Source organism: Alnus glutinosa, chromosome 11, assembly GCF_958979055.1.
Source record: "Alnus glutinosa chromosome 11, dhAlnGlut1.1, whole genome shotgun sequence".
Taxonomy (NCBI): domain Eukaryota; kingdom Viridiplantae; phylum Streptophyta; class Magnoliopsida; order Fagales; family Betulaceae; genus Alnus; species Alnus glutinosa.
Window position 1 is genome coordinate 8,574,519 of NC_084896.1, and position 17,287 is coordinate 8,591,805.

A 17,287-nucleotide genomic window follows, 5' to 3' on the forward strand; every position below is an offset into this window, starting at 1 on the left:
AAATTGTTAGAATGTTGGTTTCTTTAGGAATGATTTTGAAATTATGCAATGCATATGGATTATATTTGCCTTGTTGAGACTGTTGGTGGTAATATTTTAGGACTCCCATGTGATTTTTTTTATCTTTTTGGAAAAGTCATGTTTACTGCTGTTATTCTGCCAAATTTTTGTTGTGACCTAATAAGAATATTTTTGGATTATTTTTGGCAAACTTGTTGGTTTCTTTTGTAGAATCATGTCTGCAAGCAATCCACAACACCGAGAGTTCCTCCTTCTATGGAAGATCTTCGAGAGTTCTTCCATGCAGTCCCACAGGGAGATGAGTGCGCCACCACCATCAGGATCGACGCATTATCTCCTTCTCATCGCTTGCTGGCCAAAATAGTTCAGCATAACCTATGGCCAGTCATCAGGCGCAGTGACCTGATCTTGAAGAGGGCTCAGTTTGTTTATGCCATCAACCTTCGCTTGCCTTTCTGCCTGTGCAAGCACATTTTGGGAGTTATGTTGGAGGCTCGTGATGAGAGCAATACCGACCTTCCTTTCGGCTTCTTGCTCACACAGATCATACTCCAGTCCGGTATTAGTATTGCTGGTGAGCCAAAGATGAAGATACAGGATCCTCTGAACAAGCAGATGTTGATGAAGTCAAATGCTCAGCTGCGGAGAGATGATCCGGATGACGATGAAGTGCCCCCGCCTCCTCCCTTTCCTGTAGGCATACCTAATGTGGCGTCTTCCTCACAGACTACTTCGCCACCTCAGCAGGATGCTAGCTATTCTCAGATCATGGAGGCACTGGCAGCTATCCAGGGAGGGATGAGTACTATGCAGCTCTCCATGTCATCCATGTAGGCGTCCATATCTACCATGCAGCAGGCGGTTCACTCCATCAACCTTCGGGTAGAGCAGAACCAGTTTGATCTCCGGGAGTGCCTCAAGTTCCATCATCCTTCCATCAGTGATGATGATGATAATGCTCCTAGGGCTGCACCTATGGCAGAATGATGTGCAAATTTTAATACTCGCAAGCGCACGAATCGTTTGCAATATAGTGTATGTGCAAGTGCGAGATCGTATCCACAGGGAATTGCGTTTTCGCAAACAAAATTTAAATCCAAATTAATTTAATCCTAACCTAGTTCCAAAAATTAAGAAATTGTTTTTGTGAATAAAAATCCCAAGCATAAACAAAATTAACTAGAGTGAATGTAATCAATCAAACAAAGCACTAGGGTATCGGAATTCGCACTCACAAACTCATAGCAACATATTCCCATGATCAATAATATTTTCCAAAGTTCTCACAATAAAATCTTAAGTATGTTTTACTTTTGCTTTAAATAATTAATCAAAACCATCCCATGTATCCATTCTTTACACAAATCACAAAAAAAATCCAATTTAAATTAAATCATCAAGTGTATCCGTAAATCACAACAAGATATCCAATTTAAATCAAAACATCAATTGTATCCGTAAAATAAATCACAAGGGATATCCAATTTTTTTTAAACAAAGAAAACCAAGCACAATCAATTCTATGGAACTATCATAAATCATCAAATGTATCCTTAAATCACAAAAGATATCCAAGAATTGAAAACATTAAAAATTAAAAGAACTTACAAGAAAAATTGTTGCAAGAAGACACCAAAATTTTGCTCTAGCTTCACACACTTTTTCTTGAGCCTTAGAGGTTTATTTATAGGGAGAAAACAAATCCTAAAAGCCCTAGAATTTCTAGTAAAATCGGAGGTTAGTCTTCTAGTTTGAGTAGGAAACTCAAAACACAATCCAAGAAGGAAAAGTACTCCAAATCCGTCTAGATTTGTGGTTTTTTATTGCGGAGAAATTTTGGCATAGCAGAAGTCTGAATTAGGAAAATCCTATTTCACAAGGATTTGTATAAAATTGAGTTAGATTTCTAAGACCGCTTGATTTAACTTAATTGGATACTTGAGGTGAAAGTTATGTTCAAAATACTGTGACATCTGCAGAATCTAAAATTTAGTTCAATCCGATTTTGACTCCAATTAGAGAAATTCCGATTTAGTCCTCTTCTTGATTTGGTTGAACATAACCACATCATCTAGGTCTTCTCAAAGTGTGCTCTCTTTCACGATAAAGCTATTGTTTTCTCTCAATGACCTGCAAAATACTAAAATACCAAAACTAACCAAAAACATTAGAAAATAACAAAACTAAAGGTTTAGTAAATGCAAATTAAGGGGTCCACATATGCAATCTTTGGCACTCATCACAAAGGATGTTTGAGATTTTTTTTTTTATGTATTCGTTGTTGTTTTTTCTTTTCCCTCTGTTAAAATATTTTGGCATATTTTATGATATTTTGGACTACATTACTCTGTTTACCCTGGTCCTTCAGAGACCGTTAGGGGGAGTAATTTTTGTTGTGGATGATTTTTTTTTACTATGTTTACCCTTTGTCCCTTTGTGACAAAAAGGGGGAGTAATTTTTGATTTGGATCGGGAATGTATTTCCAAACCGGTCAAGTGATTTTTGTCCCAGAATGGCCAAAAGCGGAGTTTGTTAGTTTGTAATCGGCCTCATTTTGATTGGACAAAATCACTTGATGTAAAAATGCTTTTTAACAAGGTTTTCACTATTTAGAAGTATTTTCATAAGATTCTGCACAGTTTGCAAGACAGAAAATGTGGTTCCTTGTCAGCCGTCCGGACGACGTGTCTTTTTGTCCGGATGCCCAGCTGTCCAAAGCTCCAGCCGTCCGGATGACGTGTCATACCGTCCGGACGCCTATCAGACTAAAGCATCATCCGTCCGGACGACGTGGATTTCCGTCCGGATGCTCCTCTGTATCAAGAAGCTTCGAACTGCTCCAGCTTGCATCCATTCGGACGTTTCAACAGCCCGTCCGGACGACTCTCAATGTTTGACCAGCTTCAGATTTTCTTTCCAAGTTCAAATAAGGGAAGATTGATTCAACCATTCGGACGACGTGGATTCCCGTCCGGACGCACGTACAACAGATATGGAAATTGCGTGTAGAAGATCAACTGTCCGGACGCCCATTACCATGGTCCGGACGCGCGAAGCCTTATATGGAAGTTACTTGCAGCGGACGTGCGACCGTCCGGACGACAGTGCATCACCGTCCGGACGCGGCTCTCAAACATGAAAGATTTTCAGCGAAAATCTTGGAATTTCTGTTGCACAGTTGTCCATCCGGACGGCCTATGATCACCGTCCAGAAGGCGCCCATATTTATCAAGCTACTCGCCCATTTCATACATAGAGGCCCCTGGGCTTGAGAACTGCAAGAATTCGGTACTGAATTCCTCTAGAGCTCAGAGAGTTATTTTGTGAAGATAGTGAGCTGATTTGTTCTCTCTGAAGTTGTTGTTGTGTGCTGTTGGTGGGCTTTAACTGAAGTCTATCTTAGGGGTTGGCCCTAAGGTAAATGATTCCATTGAAGACCCCTTCAGGTAGGAGACTTGGTTGGGAGGCGTTCGTGTTGGGTTACACGTTAGAGAGCAATGTACGACCACTGCATCAGGGGTATGTGAGTGTTACTACTTTGTATTTAGCTTTGTCTTCTGCATAGTGAAAATTCTGGGTTTGGCTGCCTCAGAGTGGTTTTTCTCTTAATTGAGTTTCCACTTCGTCAACAAAATATCTGTCTCTTTTACTTTCGCATTGTGATATTTTGTTGTACACTATTGCACACACTTGTTATTTATTTTAGAAGTCAAATTCCATTTTTCAGATACTAAAACAAGGAAACCTCGAGTGGAAACAAGATGTGGATGCGATGCACGTTTAGGTATTGTATATAATCGAGCTAGTGGAAAATACATAGTGACTGACTTCATTGCTGAGCATAATCATAATCTCCATCTCTCAACAACTGTGCACATGATGCCATCACAACGGAAAATGTTTATAACTCAAGCTGCTGAGATTGATTTGGCATATGAATCAGGTTTAAACTAAATGATTCTTATCAGTTTATGAGTAAGCAAGTTGGTGGAGGTGATAACCTTGGTTTTACCAAGCAAGATCATAAGAACTATTTTCGCAATAAGCGACAAAAAGCCTTGAAGTTTAGGGAAGCTGCTAGTTTGGAAAGATATTTCAGAGGTCGACTTAAAGAAAATCCTTCATATTATTATGCTTATCAATTGGATGTTGAAGAGTTGATTACTAATATCTTCTGGGTTGATGCAAGAATGATCATTGATTATGGCCACTTTGGTGATGCAATAACGTTTGATATAACGTATAGCACAAATAGAGATGCAAGGCCACTTAGTGTATTTTTGGGACTCAATCACCATAGAGAGACTGTTGTATTTGGAGCTACTCTATTATTTGATGAAACAATTGAGTCTTTTGTATGGTTATTTGAGACCTTCCTAGAGGCAATGTTCGGAAAGAAGCCAATTACTATTTTCACTGATCAAGATGCAGCAATGTCAGCTGCCATCAAGGAAGTGATGCCTGAAACATATCATGCGTTGTGTAGTTGGCACATGTGGCAGAATGCTAATAGGCACTTGGGCTATTTACGTAAAGGTGGGTCCCGATTTAATAAAGACTTTTTAGCATGTGTCTATGAGTATAATGATGAAAATGACTTTCTATCTGCTTGGAATATCATGTTGGAAAAATACGATGCTCGTGAAAATAAATGGCTACTAGATATATTTAAATTGAAGGAGAAATGGGCCCAAGCATATGTAAAGAGGACCTTCACGACAGGAATGAGGACTACACAACTAAGTGAGAGATTCAATTTTTGTGACTTGAAGGATTGCTTGCGTACTGATCTCAATATACTAGAATTTTTCACTCATTTTGAAAGAGTTATCAATCAAAAACGTGATAAGGAGTTAGAAGCAGAATACAACTCTAGACAAAAATTACCAAGGTTGAATCTCAAAAGCTCACCTATTTTGAATCAAGTAGCAAAATTGTACACGCCTAAGGTGTTTGCGTTATTTCAAAATGAAGTTGAAGAGGTACAACCACTCTCCATTATCAACCACAATGCAAGTCAAGCGACACACACATATGTTGTTGGAGTTTTCAATGGACATGGAGAATACAAAATTATGTGGAATCCATTAGATCAAACTTTGTCTTGCAGTTGTAGAAAGTTTGAGACATTTGGTATTTTGTGTCAACATGCTCTAAAAATTCTTGATGTATTGGATATCAAGTTGATTCCTGACAGATATATTACAAAGAGATGGAGAAGAGACGCAAAAGATGAGAATGCAAAACATTTCACAAAGAAGGACATTGAGTCAGATATTCGATTGGAATATGCAGATAGGTATCGAGCTTTGTGTCCTAAATATATTCAATTGGTGAATGATGCATGTGAAACTGAAGAAGGCTTTAATATTCTAAACGCAATTGTTGTAGATTTGAAGAAAAGACTTTGTGATGCAAAGAATTGCCAAGGTAATGTAAAAGAAGATAATATTAGGCTTTCAGCTAATATTGTGGACAAAGAAGATCAATCATGTGTGATAAGCATTAAATGTTGCACATTCAAGCCCCTTAATTTATATATGTTAATTCCTTAGCATTGTTATTTGTTTGATTTTGTGTTGTTTTATTGTTTTCAGGTTTTAAATAAAGATACAATTAATTCCATTAATTTTGGGCTTAAAGCACACTTTGAGAAGGCCTAGAAGATATGTTTAATCTTAACCAATCATAATAGAAGACCTATATGATGTGGTTAAGTTTAATCAAATCAAGTGAAGGATTAAATCGAAATTTCTCCATTAAGAGTCAAAATCGGATTGGATTCAAATTTGGATTCTGTATATGCCTCAGTGTTTGGATCATAACTTTTATGTCAGATATCGGATTGTAATGAAATTGGTGGCGTTGGAAAGATAATAAAAAATTAAACAAATATGTCAGAATTAGATTTTTCATAATTCGGAAGTTTACTATGTCAAAATCTCCCTGAAATAAAAGACCGCAATTCTGGACGAATTTGGAATCCTTTTCCTACTTGGATTGAAGTTTCAATCTCCTACTTGGACAAGAAGACTCAAGAGACGATTTGTCTAGAATTCCCAAAGCTTCTAGGCCTCTCATAGTCCCTATAAATAGACTCCTAAGCTTCAAGAGAAGGTGTGCTAGTTCTTGTACTTGGGCTTGTGCTTAATTAGATTTAGACAGAAAATTCTTCTTTGAGGCCTGACAAATTGAAGAGGAGAAGAACATGGCAGGAGGCCATTCCAGCACCATGATGAGCAGCTAAATTCCTAATAGGGTATTGATATAGCCCTTTCCAAGTAACAATGATTTAATTGTATTTTTATTTGAGATTTTCTATATGCATGATGGTTGTATAACTGTGAGAATTGATCTTAATTTTATATTCAATCAATTTGAATTTCTTATCTTGTCTTAGAAAATCTTTTATATTGATTAAACTCAATCCTTCATATTTTCTGTGATTATGTGAATGATTGTTATTCAACTGTTTTAATTGACATATAATCAAGAGGATTAGATAGGCCATGCCTAGGAAAGACGGATTGTACTACACCCTAGTTTAGTGTAATTTAGGTAGACAGTTCGTATCAACCGAAGATGGGTTATACTATTTCATTGATTGTGTGTATCCTATTAAAGACGTAGCTCTTCCATGCCTAGGGAAGACGGGTCATACCGCATCTTAGTGGTTAGGTAGACGGTCCGTGCCAACCGAAGATGGATTATACTTATTCTTTAGAGGTAATTTCTTGACTACTCAAGTGAGACGAGCCCTATATCATGCATAGTATGAATTTTCCTTATTAATTTATGATTGATCATTGTTATGCGGTAAGTGGTAAAATCAATCCCCTATTCTTTATCTCATCCCTATTCTATTTACATTTATGTCTTTTACTTTTGTGCATTTATTTTTAGAAAACAAAATCAAATCAAACATATTTTAAATTAAGTTATTTTTAATCTCAAAAAGCTTGATAACAACACATACGCAGTCCTTGAGGTTCAACATCCTCTCTATAGCCTTATCCTACAAGGATTCGTCCTATTGCGAGTGGTTATTTATTATTGATATATTTTGGTAAACAAAAGATTACATCAATGTGTTTCAGTCATTGTAGGACCAAAAGGAATAAAGAAAAAAGAGACTTATCGTAATAAGAAACGTTGACCCAAATCATGGATGGAAAATATGAAGAAACCAAAAGAAGACACATCAAATAATCAAACAAAGGAAATCAAAGTGTCAAAGGTAGTCTACTAAATTATTCTTATTGACTTTCCATGTTCAACTTTATTATCTTACTAAAAGCATAATATTTTTACAGGGTATAGAAGCACATGATTGCATGGCACAAAAGAGTAACGGTGATATCACATATGCTCATGTTCCTAACTTTACCTAAATATCTAAGGTAATATATTCATAAACACATGTTTTAATTACAAAGTTGCAGGTATGTTATTTTCTGACTAAGAAGAATGCAACTAAAAAAGAAACTGAATCATGAATACTATATTTTGAATTTGTTTTTTAAATTCTTGTAGGATCTTAGTGGTCTCATGAATGAAGGAACATGGTGGAAGGTCTAGGAGCTTGGTGGTTATGTGTTGTTGATTTTATTTGATGATGGTGAATATTGTACCAATTTGTTATGTTAAGATGGTTTATTTCTTAAGAATTTTTGGATATGTGTATGTGGTTGGTTTCCTCCCTTGAATTGTTTTGGGTAGATGTTTTGCTCTAATTGGATGGTACAAAGCTTTCTCAAATTATTTAAGAGGAAAATTCTTTTAGGTGGATCTTATTTTTATTATGATTCCAAGGAGGCCACCTTTGCAGGCCAACCTTTGCGGATTAGTTGGAAGACAAAACTATGTGATACCCGCATTGAAAGTGAAAGTAAAAGTAAATAATATAATGCTCCATAAGGCAATTATCAACCAATAACATCTCCCTTTTTACCTCCAACAAACACACCATTCAAATTTTAAGATAAACAAAAAAATGCCATCAATAAATAGTTTAAAGCATCATTTACATTGTAAACAAATGGCTTTAACTAATGTACATCCTAGTATTGCTCCACACCCAGTCACTATCATCACAAGTGTAGATATTGCAAAATTATTAGGCAAGAAATTGCCATAAATTCAATTGCAAGCCGATGTGAATTGGTCTTCAACCCATTATGAATGTTGGCCACTTGATCAGAAGCCATTTGACAAGTTAAAGTAGACCACCGTAACATTCAACCTGACAAAAAATTCTCAAGGTGAAAACTAATACTGGAAAAGCTGGGTTTCCAGAAAAGCTAGAATTCAAATAGATCTGTAAACAGAGAAGAAACAGAGGAATTTCAAAATTTGAAATTTGGATATTAAAAATTCTGAATTCTAGATTTTGAACTTACCCAATAAATGGGAGGCCAAAATCAAAGTTGGAAGTCCTCTGTTGACTACTTATAAATAAATAAAAAAAAAAAAAAAAACCTTACCAAAAGCGTCGGACTAGCAGTAGGATCGGAGACAGAGAAGAAACCGTAGAGAAGCACACGGGTCTGTAAAAAATGGTCCAAATCCTCTCATTTCTAGTGGTTTTCGTCGCCGACGTCGTGATCTGTCTAGCCACCACGTCGCACATTGACCACCACTACTTCGTCTCACACATGAGCCTCTAGTTCCGGACTGACCCATCCTGCTCCTTCGATTCCGGTACGAACCGGCGCACCTCGCCGGGTCATCTCGCAGTGTACCTAGCCAGGAACGCAGGCGTTTCGTGATTCCCAATCGGTTCCTGAACCTCCCGGTGTTCGTGGGTCTGCTGGAGAGAGCCGAGGAAGATGGGTTTCAGGGAGATGGCGGTCTGGAGAGAGGTGAGGATTTTTTAATGTATTTTGGTTTTTTTTGCAGAAGTTTTGGGTGGATCATAGCGACAGGTTGGAATGGGGATGGTTTAATTTTGATTTTTTCTTTTCTTGAGGACGTGGCAGGTTGATGGCCTCTGGATCCCTTTAAAGAGATCCAGGCCATCAACCAGCTCTTCTCCGGTTCTTTAGAGCTGGAGAGGATCCGGATCCCAAGACACAATGGACACATTGCTTCTTTGTAGAGATGCAGTGACAACCTCCTCATATTTGTGTTTAAATAGCAATTGTGATAACTCATATGTTCGATCAACCGGCACCCCAACCTAATGAACATATCCCTTGTAATTATAACAACCAACTTAAATGAGAATTGAAAAAAGTGGTTGACAAAGAAAAAAGTGGCACAATACACTTGGAAGAGCAAATTTTAAATATTCAATTAAAGTCCATGATCATGAACAAACAAGTACCCTCATGGTTTAAATCATTTCGACCAAAAAACATTGGGGTAAAAGTCCATTTTCCACTCAAGCAATTTTTGGCACTTTGTGCTCCAAAGAAAATAAAATGAGACTGTAATACGGAGACGTCATAGAGACCACCCAATGTTTGAACCACTGTCGATGCTGAAAATACGAAATCCTACATAACGAAAAAAGAAAAAATTGTAAAATTAGGAATCAAGTAACCAGTCATATTTGTGTCCACTGATTTTATTTTATTTTGTATACCTGAGTAATTATACTATCTTGAGTAAAAATTATATGACCGTGTTGTCATTAGTTACCAAAGGCAATGGAATTTAACTTGTGTTCGCTTGATCCTGCATTGCTTTATAGGTCTACAATTAAAAAATGGTTGTGTAAGTGTATTTCCAACAAAACACAAGAAATATCTATGTGGGGGCAGTGCACATGTTTTTAAGAAGGGACAAAAATGTGTGAACCGGCCTGCTATTTTCGTCTATTCTGTTTCGCATTGCTGTCACTCGGTGGATTCTTTTTGGCTTGTGCTTTCTTTTTTTATTGTAACTTCTTGGTCTCTTTTTCTACTATAGGCACATTTCTTCCTATCAGTGGTCTCCCTTTACTTTGAAACTTAAAAGGACTAAGCAGCTTATTCTTTGCATTGCCAAACCATCATCACTTTCACTGAGTTCATTACTGCTAGAAGATGGTTTGGGAAACCTGACTAGGTTCAAGACTTAATGCACGGTATTTCTCCTTTAAAATATCAACATTTTTCATCACATCCATGTAAATGATCCATGTTATGATCAACGTTTTTTAATGTGAGAGATGCTAATTCATGAGAATTCTTGCACATGGTGTCATATCTTTGGGCATTAGACTTATCACCAACATTATCATACCTACTCTTAAGTAAAGTGTATTTTCACTTTATATCCTTCCTCCATCTGTCAATAAAATATTTTGATGACAGTGTTGTACCTTTCCTTGTAAGTAGCACATAAGTGGAATGCCTACACAAAATGCCTCTTAATTCAAACAATACACAACTGCACTGCACTTCAATTTCATCTTCATTGAAGTAAACACAAATGTTATATCTTTAATTTAATTTTCACTAATGGCATCAAATTCAATCACTTGATAGTTAGAAATTGCAGATTCTTTTTTAAGATGAGAGTTATTACAAAACTTGATTATCGTAAACTCCTCTTGCACTTCTTTGAACTTTGCATTGGTATAAATATCTTGAAATTTCTTCTCTAAAGAAAACTTGCTTACACATTTTATCGTGCTATTAAAAGATTTAAAATCAGCACGTGTCTCATTCTCAACCATTTTTCTCAAAGCCTTATCAAATTGGTCAGTAAATTCTTTTAATGTGATCCATAAGTGCACATAATTATAAAAAAAATACATTCATACTTTCACTCCGCTGCATAGTAGTCATTCTTGCCCAAAACCTATATTTGATATATATCGGCACCCAAAAAGTCCGCTCCCTATATAACCCATGCAACCATGCATTATATTGAAGTTGAAAACACTCAAGTAGACTTTGCTAGTTTTCCTCGAATTCATCACATGTTTGAGAATCATACAAACAAGTTTGTAGGGCATTCTTAATGTCACTATATTCAGCATGTGCTCCAAACCTTTTTGGGAGTTTTCTCATAGCGTGCCATAGACAAAATCTATGTCGAGTGTTTGGAAAAACTTTTGCAATTGCACTTTTCATAGCCTTATCTTGATATGTTATAATTGCACTTAGAGCTCAGCCGTTCATGTACCCAAACCAAGTATCAAACAACCAAACAAATGATTGACCATAATGATTCACTCTTACAAAAGGAGCAAATGACATGCCATATCTATAAGTCAAGTACATCGTGTCAAACGTAATGACATTCCCAAAATCTTCATACGCTGTCCTACTGCGTACATCAACCCAAAATACATTTCGCAACCTACATTCATCATCCATGTTCATCACATAAAGAAGCCATCATTTTGCTTTTGCATTTTATTGAAATAATCACGAAGTGCTTCGGCACCTCTTTTGCCAAGTTGAAGATTTCTTACATTTTCAATAAAATTCCGGCAATCTTTCTCTCCAAAGACAAGATTCTCATACCCCCCCCCCCCCCCCCCCCCCCCATTTCAACAACCAACAAGTTAAAATTCTTACACAGACGTATTCCATCTCTATTATTTAGCTTAAGCATTCTTTTTCAGCAGAATTTAATTTCTTATTGCATCTAAAAAACCTTACTTTCCCTGGGCTTAAAAGATTATGCTTAACCACAACTATAGTCAAAAACCACTTTCCATCAACGGCCCACCGCACATTGATCTTTGCCTTACACCCCGTTTTAATTGTTGGATTTGGTTTTGTAGCATTTGATGATGTGTTGCTTTCTGTCGTGCCTTGACGAACACATGCAAGGATGATGTACTTTGTAGAACCATCTTTGTTCTTTTTCTTGCCTCTTTTTAGGACACCAAAACCCGCTTGCTTAGCATATGTCCTATAATATAAGCAAACTTCTTCTTTTGAACTAAACACCATTAATTCCTTGGGTTCTTGAACTTTTTCATCCCCATCTATAATCTTGTATTGTGAATCATTGTCCTCCTTATCATCCAACTCTAAATCCATACATTTGGATTTCCATCTATATAAAAAAGAAAAAAAAAAAAGAAAAAGAAAAAAAGAATACAAAGTTTAGAGGAAACAATCAATATAGGAACAACAATGAAACAATAAATCATACAATCACCCAGTCGAAGCAAAATTAAAAAACAAACAAAAGTTTATAGCCTAACCAATTTGAGGACCATCTTGGTGGGTCAAAGCAACATCATTTGGAATCTGTGTAAACAGAGATTCATTTTCACCCTCATTCTCGAAGTGTGAACTTGAAAAGTCCATTTAGGAGGAGGTGGCCACAATGAGTAACTGAAAACACAAAAGATAGAGCAGCTTTTAATCAAAATGGGTGCAAGGATTTGGATTCACTCAATGTAGAAAGTCAAAGGGAACCTAAAAAAAAATCATCAATTGCCTTGTAGAAAGAAAAAAAAAATCATCAATCACAAAAAAATAAAAAATCAAATAATTAATTTTATACAAGACAAGCAGATTATATCTAGTCAAGTGCAAAATAAGTGATAAAAGATAATTGGTTGCCAACAAATAATTTTTTTAGCAATTCACTAAACTAACTTTGTTAATAAGCCTTTCAAGCTTGTTAAAGAAATATACATATATTTAAAAGGCATTTCAATTGCTCACTACTTTTTTTGCCACAAGTTTCCAAAACTATTCCACAACAGAAAAATAACTAAAGTGACCTCTAATTCATATGGAAAAAAAAAAAAAGAAAAAAAAAAGAAAACTCATTTCACAGGTCTGCCCAAAACCAAGATTTTTCACAGTCGAAGAAATCGAAAGTGGAATAAAAAAGAGAGAAAGAAAAGTTTACCCGGAGGAACGAGCAGCTTCAATCGATGATGGCTAGGGCGTCTACGTCCTCCACCCTCTGATACTGATCAATCCTCTACAAACCACAAAAATCCACTGTTCAATTTATTATATTTAAAAAACAAACCCATATCTGAAGCAAAGAGAAAGAGAAAGAAAGAAAGAAAAAAAGAAAAACTGTTTTGTTCATTATATTTAAAAAAAAACAAACCCATATCTGAAGCAAAGAGAAAGAGAGAGAAAAAAAAAAAAAAAAACAACCCACCGTTCAGTCCATCCTCTACATGGTTTTCTTCTTCTTTCTTGCATTTTTCTCAATGGCTTTTTGCTTACATGGTGCTCTCTAGTGGCGGCGTACGGTGGGCGGTGTTCTGTGGGCGTTGCTTGAGATAGGGAAGTTGCGCCTATGGAGAAAAGGAGAAAGAAAATGAGGCATTAGAGTTTTATTTTCTACTTATTTCCCTACACGAAATGACATAATTTTGGTATTAAATCTTGAAACGGTGCTATTTTATAAGATTATATATATAGATCGAGTCCACCTATTCATATTTTGCCATCCGTTTGCATATGTACCCATAATCCATGCGAAGAGATAGATAAGTGGTACGACCAGCTAAACACCCCTACCTAGGGTGAAAATGTGGATGTAGATGCGATTATTAGTAATATCTACATCCTTATAATGTGGTTATCACTTTTACTTATCCGCATCATGCGATTACTGTCCACATTCACGCAATTATTGCGGTTATTAAATGCAGTTATTATTTGCTATCCGCATATGAAGTAATGGACGTTTTATATTATTATCTAAATCTATATGCAAAATTAAATAATGCAGTTATTACTATATGCAAGCTTAAATAAATTAAGATTTCATTTGCTACACAATTCATGATTATTAGCCATAGATGATCATTATCTCAAAGCGTAATCGAGATTTGGATTATCTAAAGAAAAAAAAAAAAGAAAAAAAATATATGTAGTGAGGTATAATTTTGAAATTATAGTGAAAAAAACCTAACATAACTTAAAAGTCATAAACTTACCGAATTCAAAACGACGTCGTTTCAGTGAATTTAATTATATATATAGGGAATGCGAATGCGGTTAAAGTTAGGTTTACCCTAAATAACTGCATCCGCATACTATAAAACCGCTATATGCATCTACATATGCGGATGATGGTTTTTGCTAACCACATCCGTATATGCGGATAGCGAATATTGGATGCAGTCGGCTATTATCTGTTCACATTTCCACCCCTACGAGTCCTACCATAGTTAGTCCTACCCAAACTATAGTTTTGCTTATAATTTCGCCTTGAGATATGATGAGCATGATGTAATACACTGGTCGGTGTACATTCCATTCCCAGTTAAGGGCCGAGTCTAAACATTCGTTTACCTCAAAAACAATGTCAATGGCCATTATATTGAGATCGGACCAAATATAGGGTTATAAATTATAACTATATAGTCTATATTAGAGCACTCACAGCGGCTTGTGTAATTTTTTTTTTTCTCAAAATAGCTAACAGAAACTCACTTTCACTAGTGTAGTTAACTACTTTTCAACAACTTCATCCATCGGCTTATCTAAACTTTTTCTCTATTTTATTAAAATAATCAATTTTTATTTTTATTTATTTTAATTAAAAACACATCTTCACCAAAAATACCAAAGAAAACCCTCCATCTGCCAGGAACATGAAGAGATTGCACCCAAACAAACTGGAACACCAAATCACCAAAAATTTGCTCAACAATTAACAAAAACTCAATAAATTAACCAAAACTGAAAAGCCCCAACTTAGAAACCTCAACCAAACTACCTTCTCACTGTACAATCCCATCAATTATCTCTGAAACCTCAACCAAATCTGAAGAAGAAAAACCCCAAACAAATTTGACCCAAGAAAAAAGGAAGAAGATCCTTGAGATCGACACAGAGAAATAGGGGAATTTCGATCAACCAAGTAGAGGCTGATGAATTTGGCTTTCTTTTGAGTGATAAGTGTAGATCTGATCTTCTTCTTGGCACCTCCTCCTTCGTGCCCTCCACCCTGGCCCTCCACAAGAGCCCCTGCCTCCACGTTCTGGGGTGCCATGCGAATCCAGAAGAAGATCCGGGAGATCTTCATGCCGGCGCTCAGCTCGACCATGATGGAGGGGAAGATTGTGTGAGAGAGAAAAGGTAGGAGAAGAACAAGAAAGAAGTTTTGAGAGAGTGAGAGAAAATGAGAAAAATTAATAAAATATGAGATATGTATGTGAACAGTATTAGTTGCGTGACACTGTTCACAAATGCTCCCAATATCTATTGTAGCATTGGTTTTCATAAGCCAATGTAGAAGTGTTTTGACGTCTTTGTTACCTATTTTAGCTAAAAGTGGGTTTTATATAACCCAACGTGAATGCCGTGTTATATTGGAGTTAGTAGAAGAATATGTGACATCAGAAAACATCATCTCTTTATTATGACAGGTTCCACAAACCAAATTATTCAGTAAATTTTGCCTCCTAGCTAACATATGAATATATATAATAATAATAACAATAGATTTATAAAAAAGAAAAAGAAAATCAAAATCAAAATTTCATTGGAAGGAAATGAAAGAAAAGTAGCGGTGGCCGGCCCGACAAGCAGCTAATGGGCATCTCATCTCTCGTCAGTCGTCAGAACCTTTCCCTTTCAACTAGGACATCGTTGCCTATTCCCTCCCTTCCTCTAACTTTTTCTTTTCTCAACAAATTCTTTTTACTATTATATAATTTATTTTATTTTTCCTTTTGATGGTTCCCAGACCGTATCTTCTTTCTTTATTCTCTCTGGGTTCTACAAAAAGCTAGCTTTTCCCCCTCATCCTACAAGAAAAACCAGTAGAAAAATGAAAGGATATGACTATGAAGAGCTTGTAAAGGCGACGGAGAGCTTCTCCGCCGCGAGACTCATCGGCAGAGGAAGCGACGGATCAGTCTACAAAGCCACTCTCAAAGACAGCAAACTCGTCGCCATAAAGAAGCCGTCTCACGACAAGTCAAAACTCGACAACGAAATACTCGTATTATCGTCTCTGCGAGAAAACCCACACGTCATCCGCCGTCTCGGAACGAGTCACGACTCCTCGACCAACAACGACGTTAAACTCCTCGTCATGGAACTCATGCCCAACGGCTCTCTCCACGACTTGCTTCACGTTTCCGCCGCACCGCCGACGTGGCCCAAACGCATGCAAATCGCCATGCAAATCGCCCGGGCGGTCCAGTTTCTTCACGAGGGGAAGCCTTCGGTCATCCACAGGGATATCAAGTCCGCAAACATTTTGTTCGATTCAAACTGGAATGCGAAGCTGGCAGATTTCGGACTCGCTGTTCTTCTCCGATTCGACTCGCCTAGACTGCCTAGTCAACCCGCCGGCACTATCGGGTACTTGGATCCTTGTTACACCACGCCCGACAAACTCAGCACCAGAAACGACGTGTTCAGCTTCGGAGTCGTGTTGTTGGAGCTTATCAGCGGGAGGAAAGCCATCGATATTTGCAGGGCTCCGGCTTCCATCGTGGAGTGGGCAACACCATTGATCGAAGAGCAACGCGTGTCAGAAATTCTCGACGCGAGGATCTCGTTTCCCAGTTCTTACATGGAGGCCACGATACTACAGATGCTATGTATAGCAGCGCGCTGCGTGTCGTCGAACGAAGAGGTTCGTCCTTCAATCGGAGAAATCGTGGAAAATCTTGTCGTCCAGCGGCTTAGATTTCCCATCTGGACGAGCCTTTTGCGGACCGTAATCCTCCTGAGGAGGCCGCGGAAGTTGGCGAGCCGGTGGCAGCAGACGAGATGTGCCGCAGATCAAGGTGACTTTCCTTCTCGTGTTTCAAGTGGTGGGCTATTATTAAAGGAGGTTTTGGGAGATTTGTCTGAGTAGAATCGGTGAACTCGGTCAAAAGTTGTATATTATTACGAGATAAATTAAATGCAAAAATCAGTCATTAATTAGGTTGGACTAAATTAAAAACGGCCCTCCTCTAATGGGGGGTGACAAGTCTTATTGGTCTGTCGGTGTTGACATGATACATTAATAACAGACTTCATCAAGTGTTTTAATAAATTTTGAGTGCATGAATTAAATTATTATTTCAGTTTTTGAATTATTTTTTGAGAGAGTTTTCTCTAAATTAAATTGGATGAAAGTCTTTCGATTTAATTTATAAAAATGTCACGTGTTCTTTTGCATGTGAGAAGTATATATATATATATATATATATATATAAAAGGACAAAGTTGAAAGAGCATGTATAAGTAAGGCTTACCGACTTTTTTACATGGTATCATAGTAGGTTTCTTGGACAATAAAAAATCTTTCCCTTCCGATATTGTACATATTTGGCCAAAGTTGTCATAAGTAAAGGAGTGTGTTAAAGTGTTTTGCATCGCCAAGAGATACATG

The 17,287-nt window shown here is 37.0% G+C and overlaps 2 protein-coding genes across 2 annotated transcripts; both read left to right on the forward strand.

The window, feature by feature from the left end:
• Nucleotides 1-504: 504 nt before the first annotated feature.
• On the forward strand, nucleotides 505-7,563 carry LOC133881072 (protein FAR1-RELATED SEQUENCE 5-like). Its single transcript, XM_062320036.1, has 3 exons — nucleotides 505-851; nucleotides 3,966-5,452; nucleotides 7,556-7,563. Exons 1-3 carry the CDS (start codon nucleotides 505-507, stop codon nucleotides 7,561-7,563), a joined length of 1,842 nt encoding a protein of 613 aa, XP_062176020.1.
• An 8,097-nt stretch (nucleotides 7,564-15,660) lies between these two features.
• LOC133882002 (serine/threonine-protein kinase-like protein At5g23170) lies at nucleotides 15,661-16,974 on the forward strand. Its single transcript, XM_062321089.1, has one exon. The coding sequence runs from the start codon at nucleotides 15,725-15,727 to the stop codon at nucleotides 16,763-16,765; it is 1,041 nt and encodes a 346-aa protein (XP_062177073.1). The 5' UTR covers nucleotides 15,661-15,724; the 3' UTR covers nucleotides 16,766-16,974.
• Nucleotides 16,975-17,287: the final 313 nt, after the last annotated feature.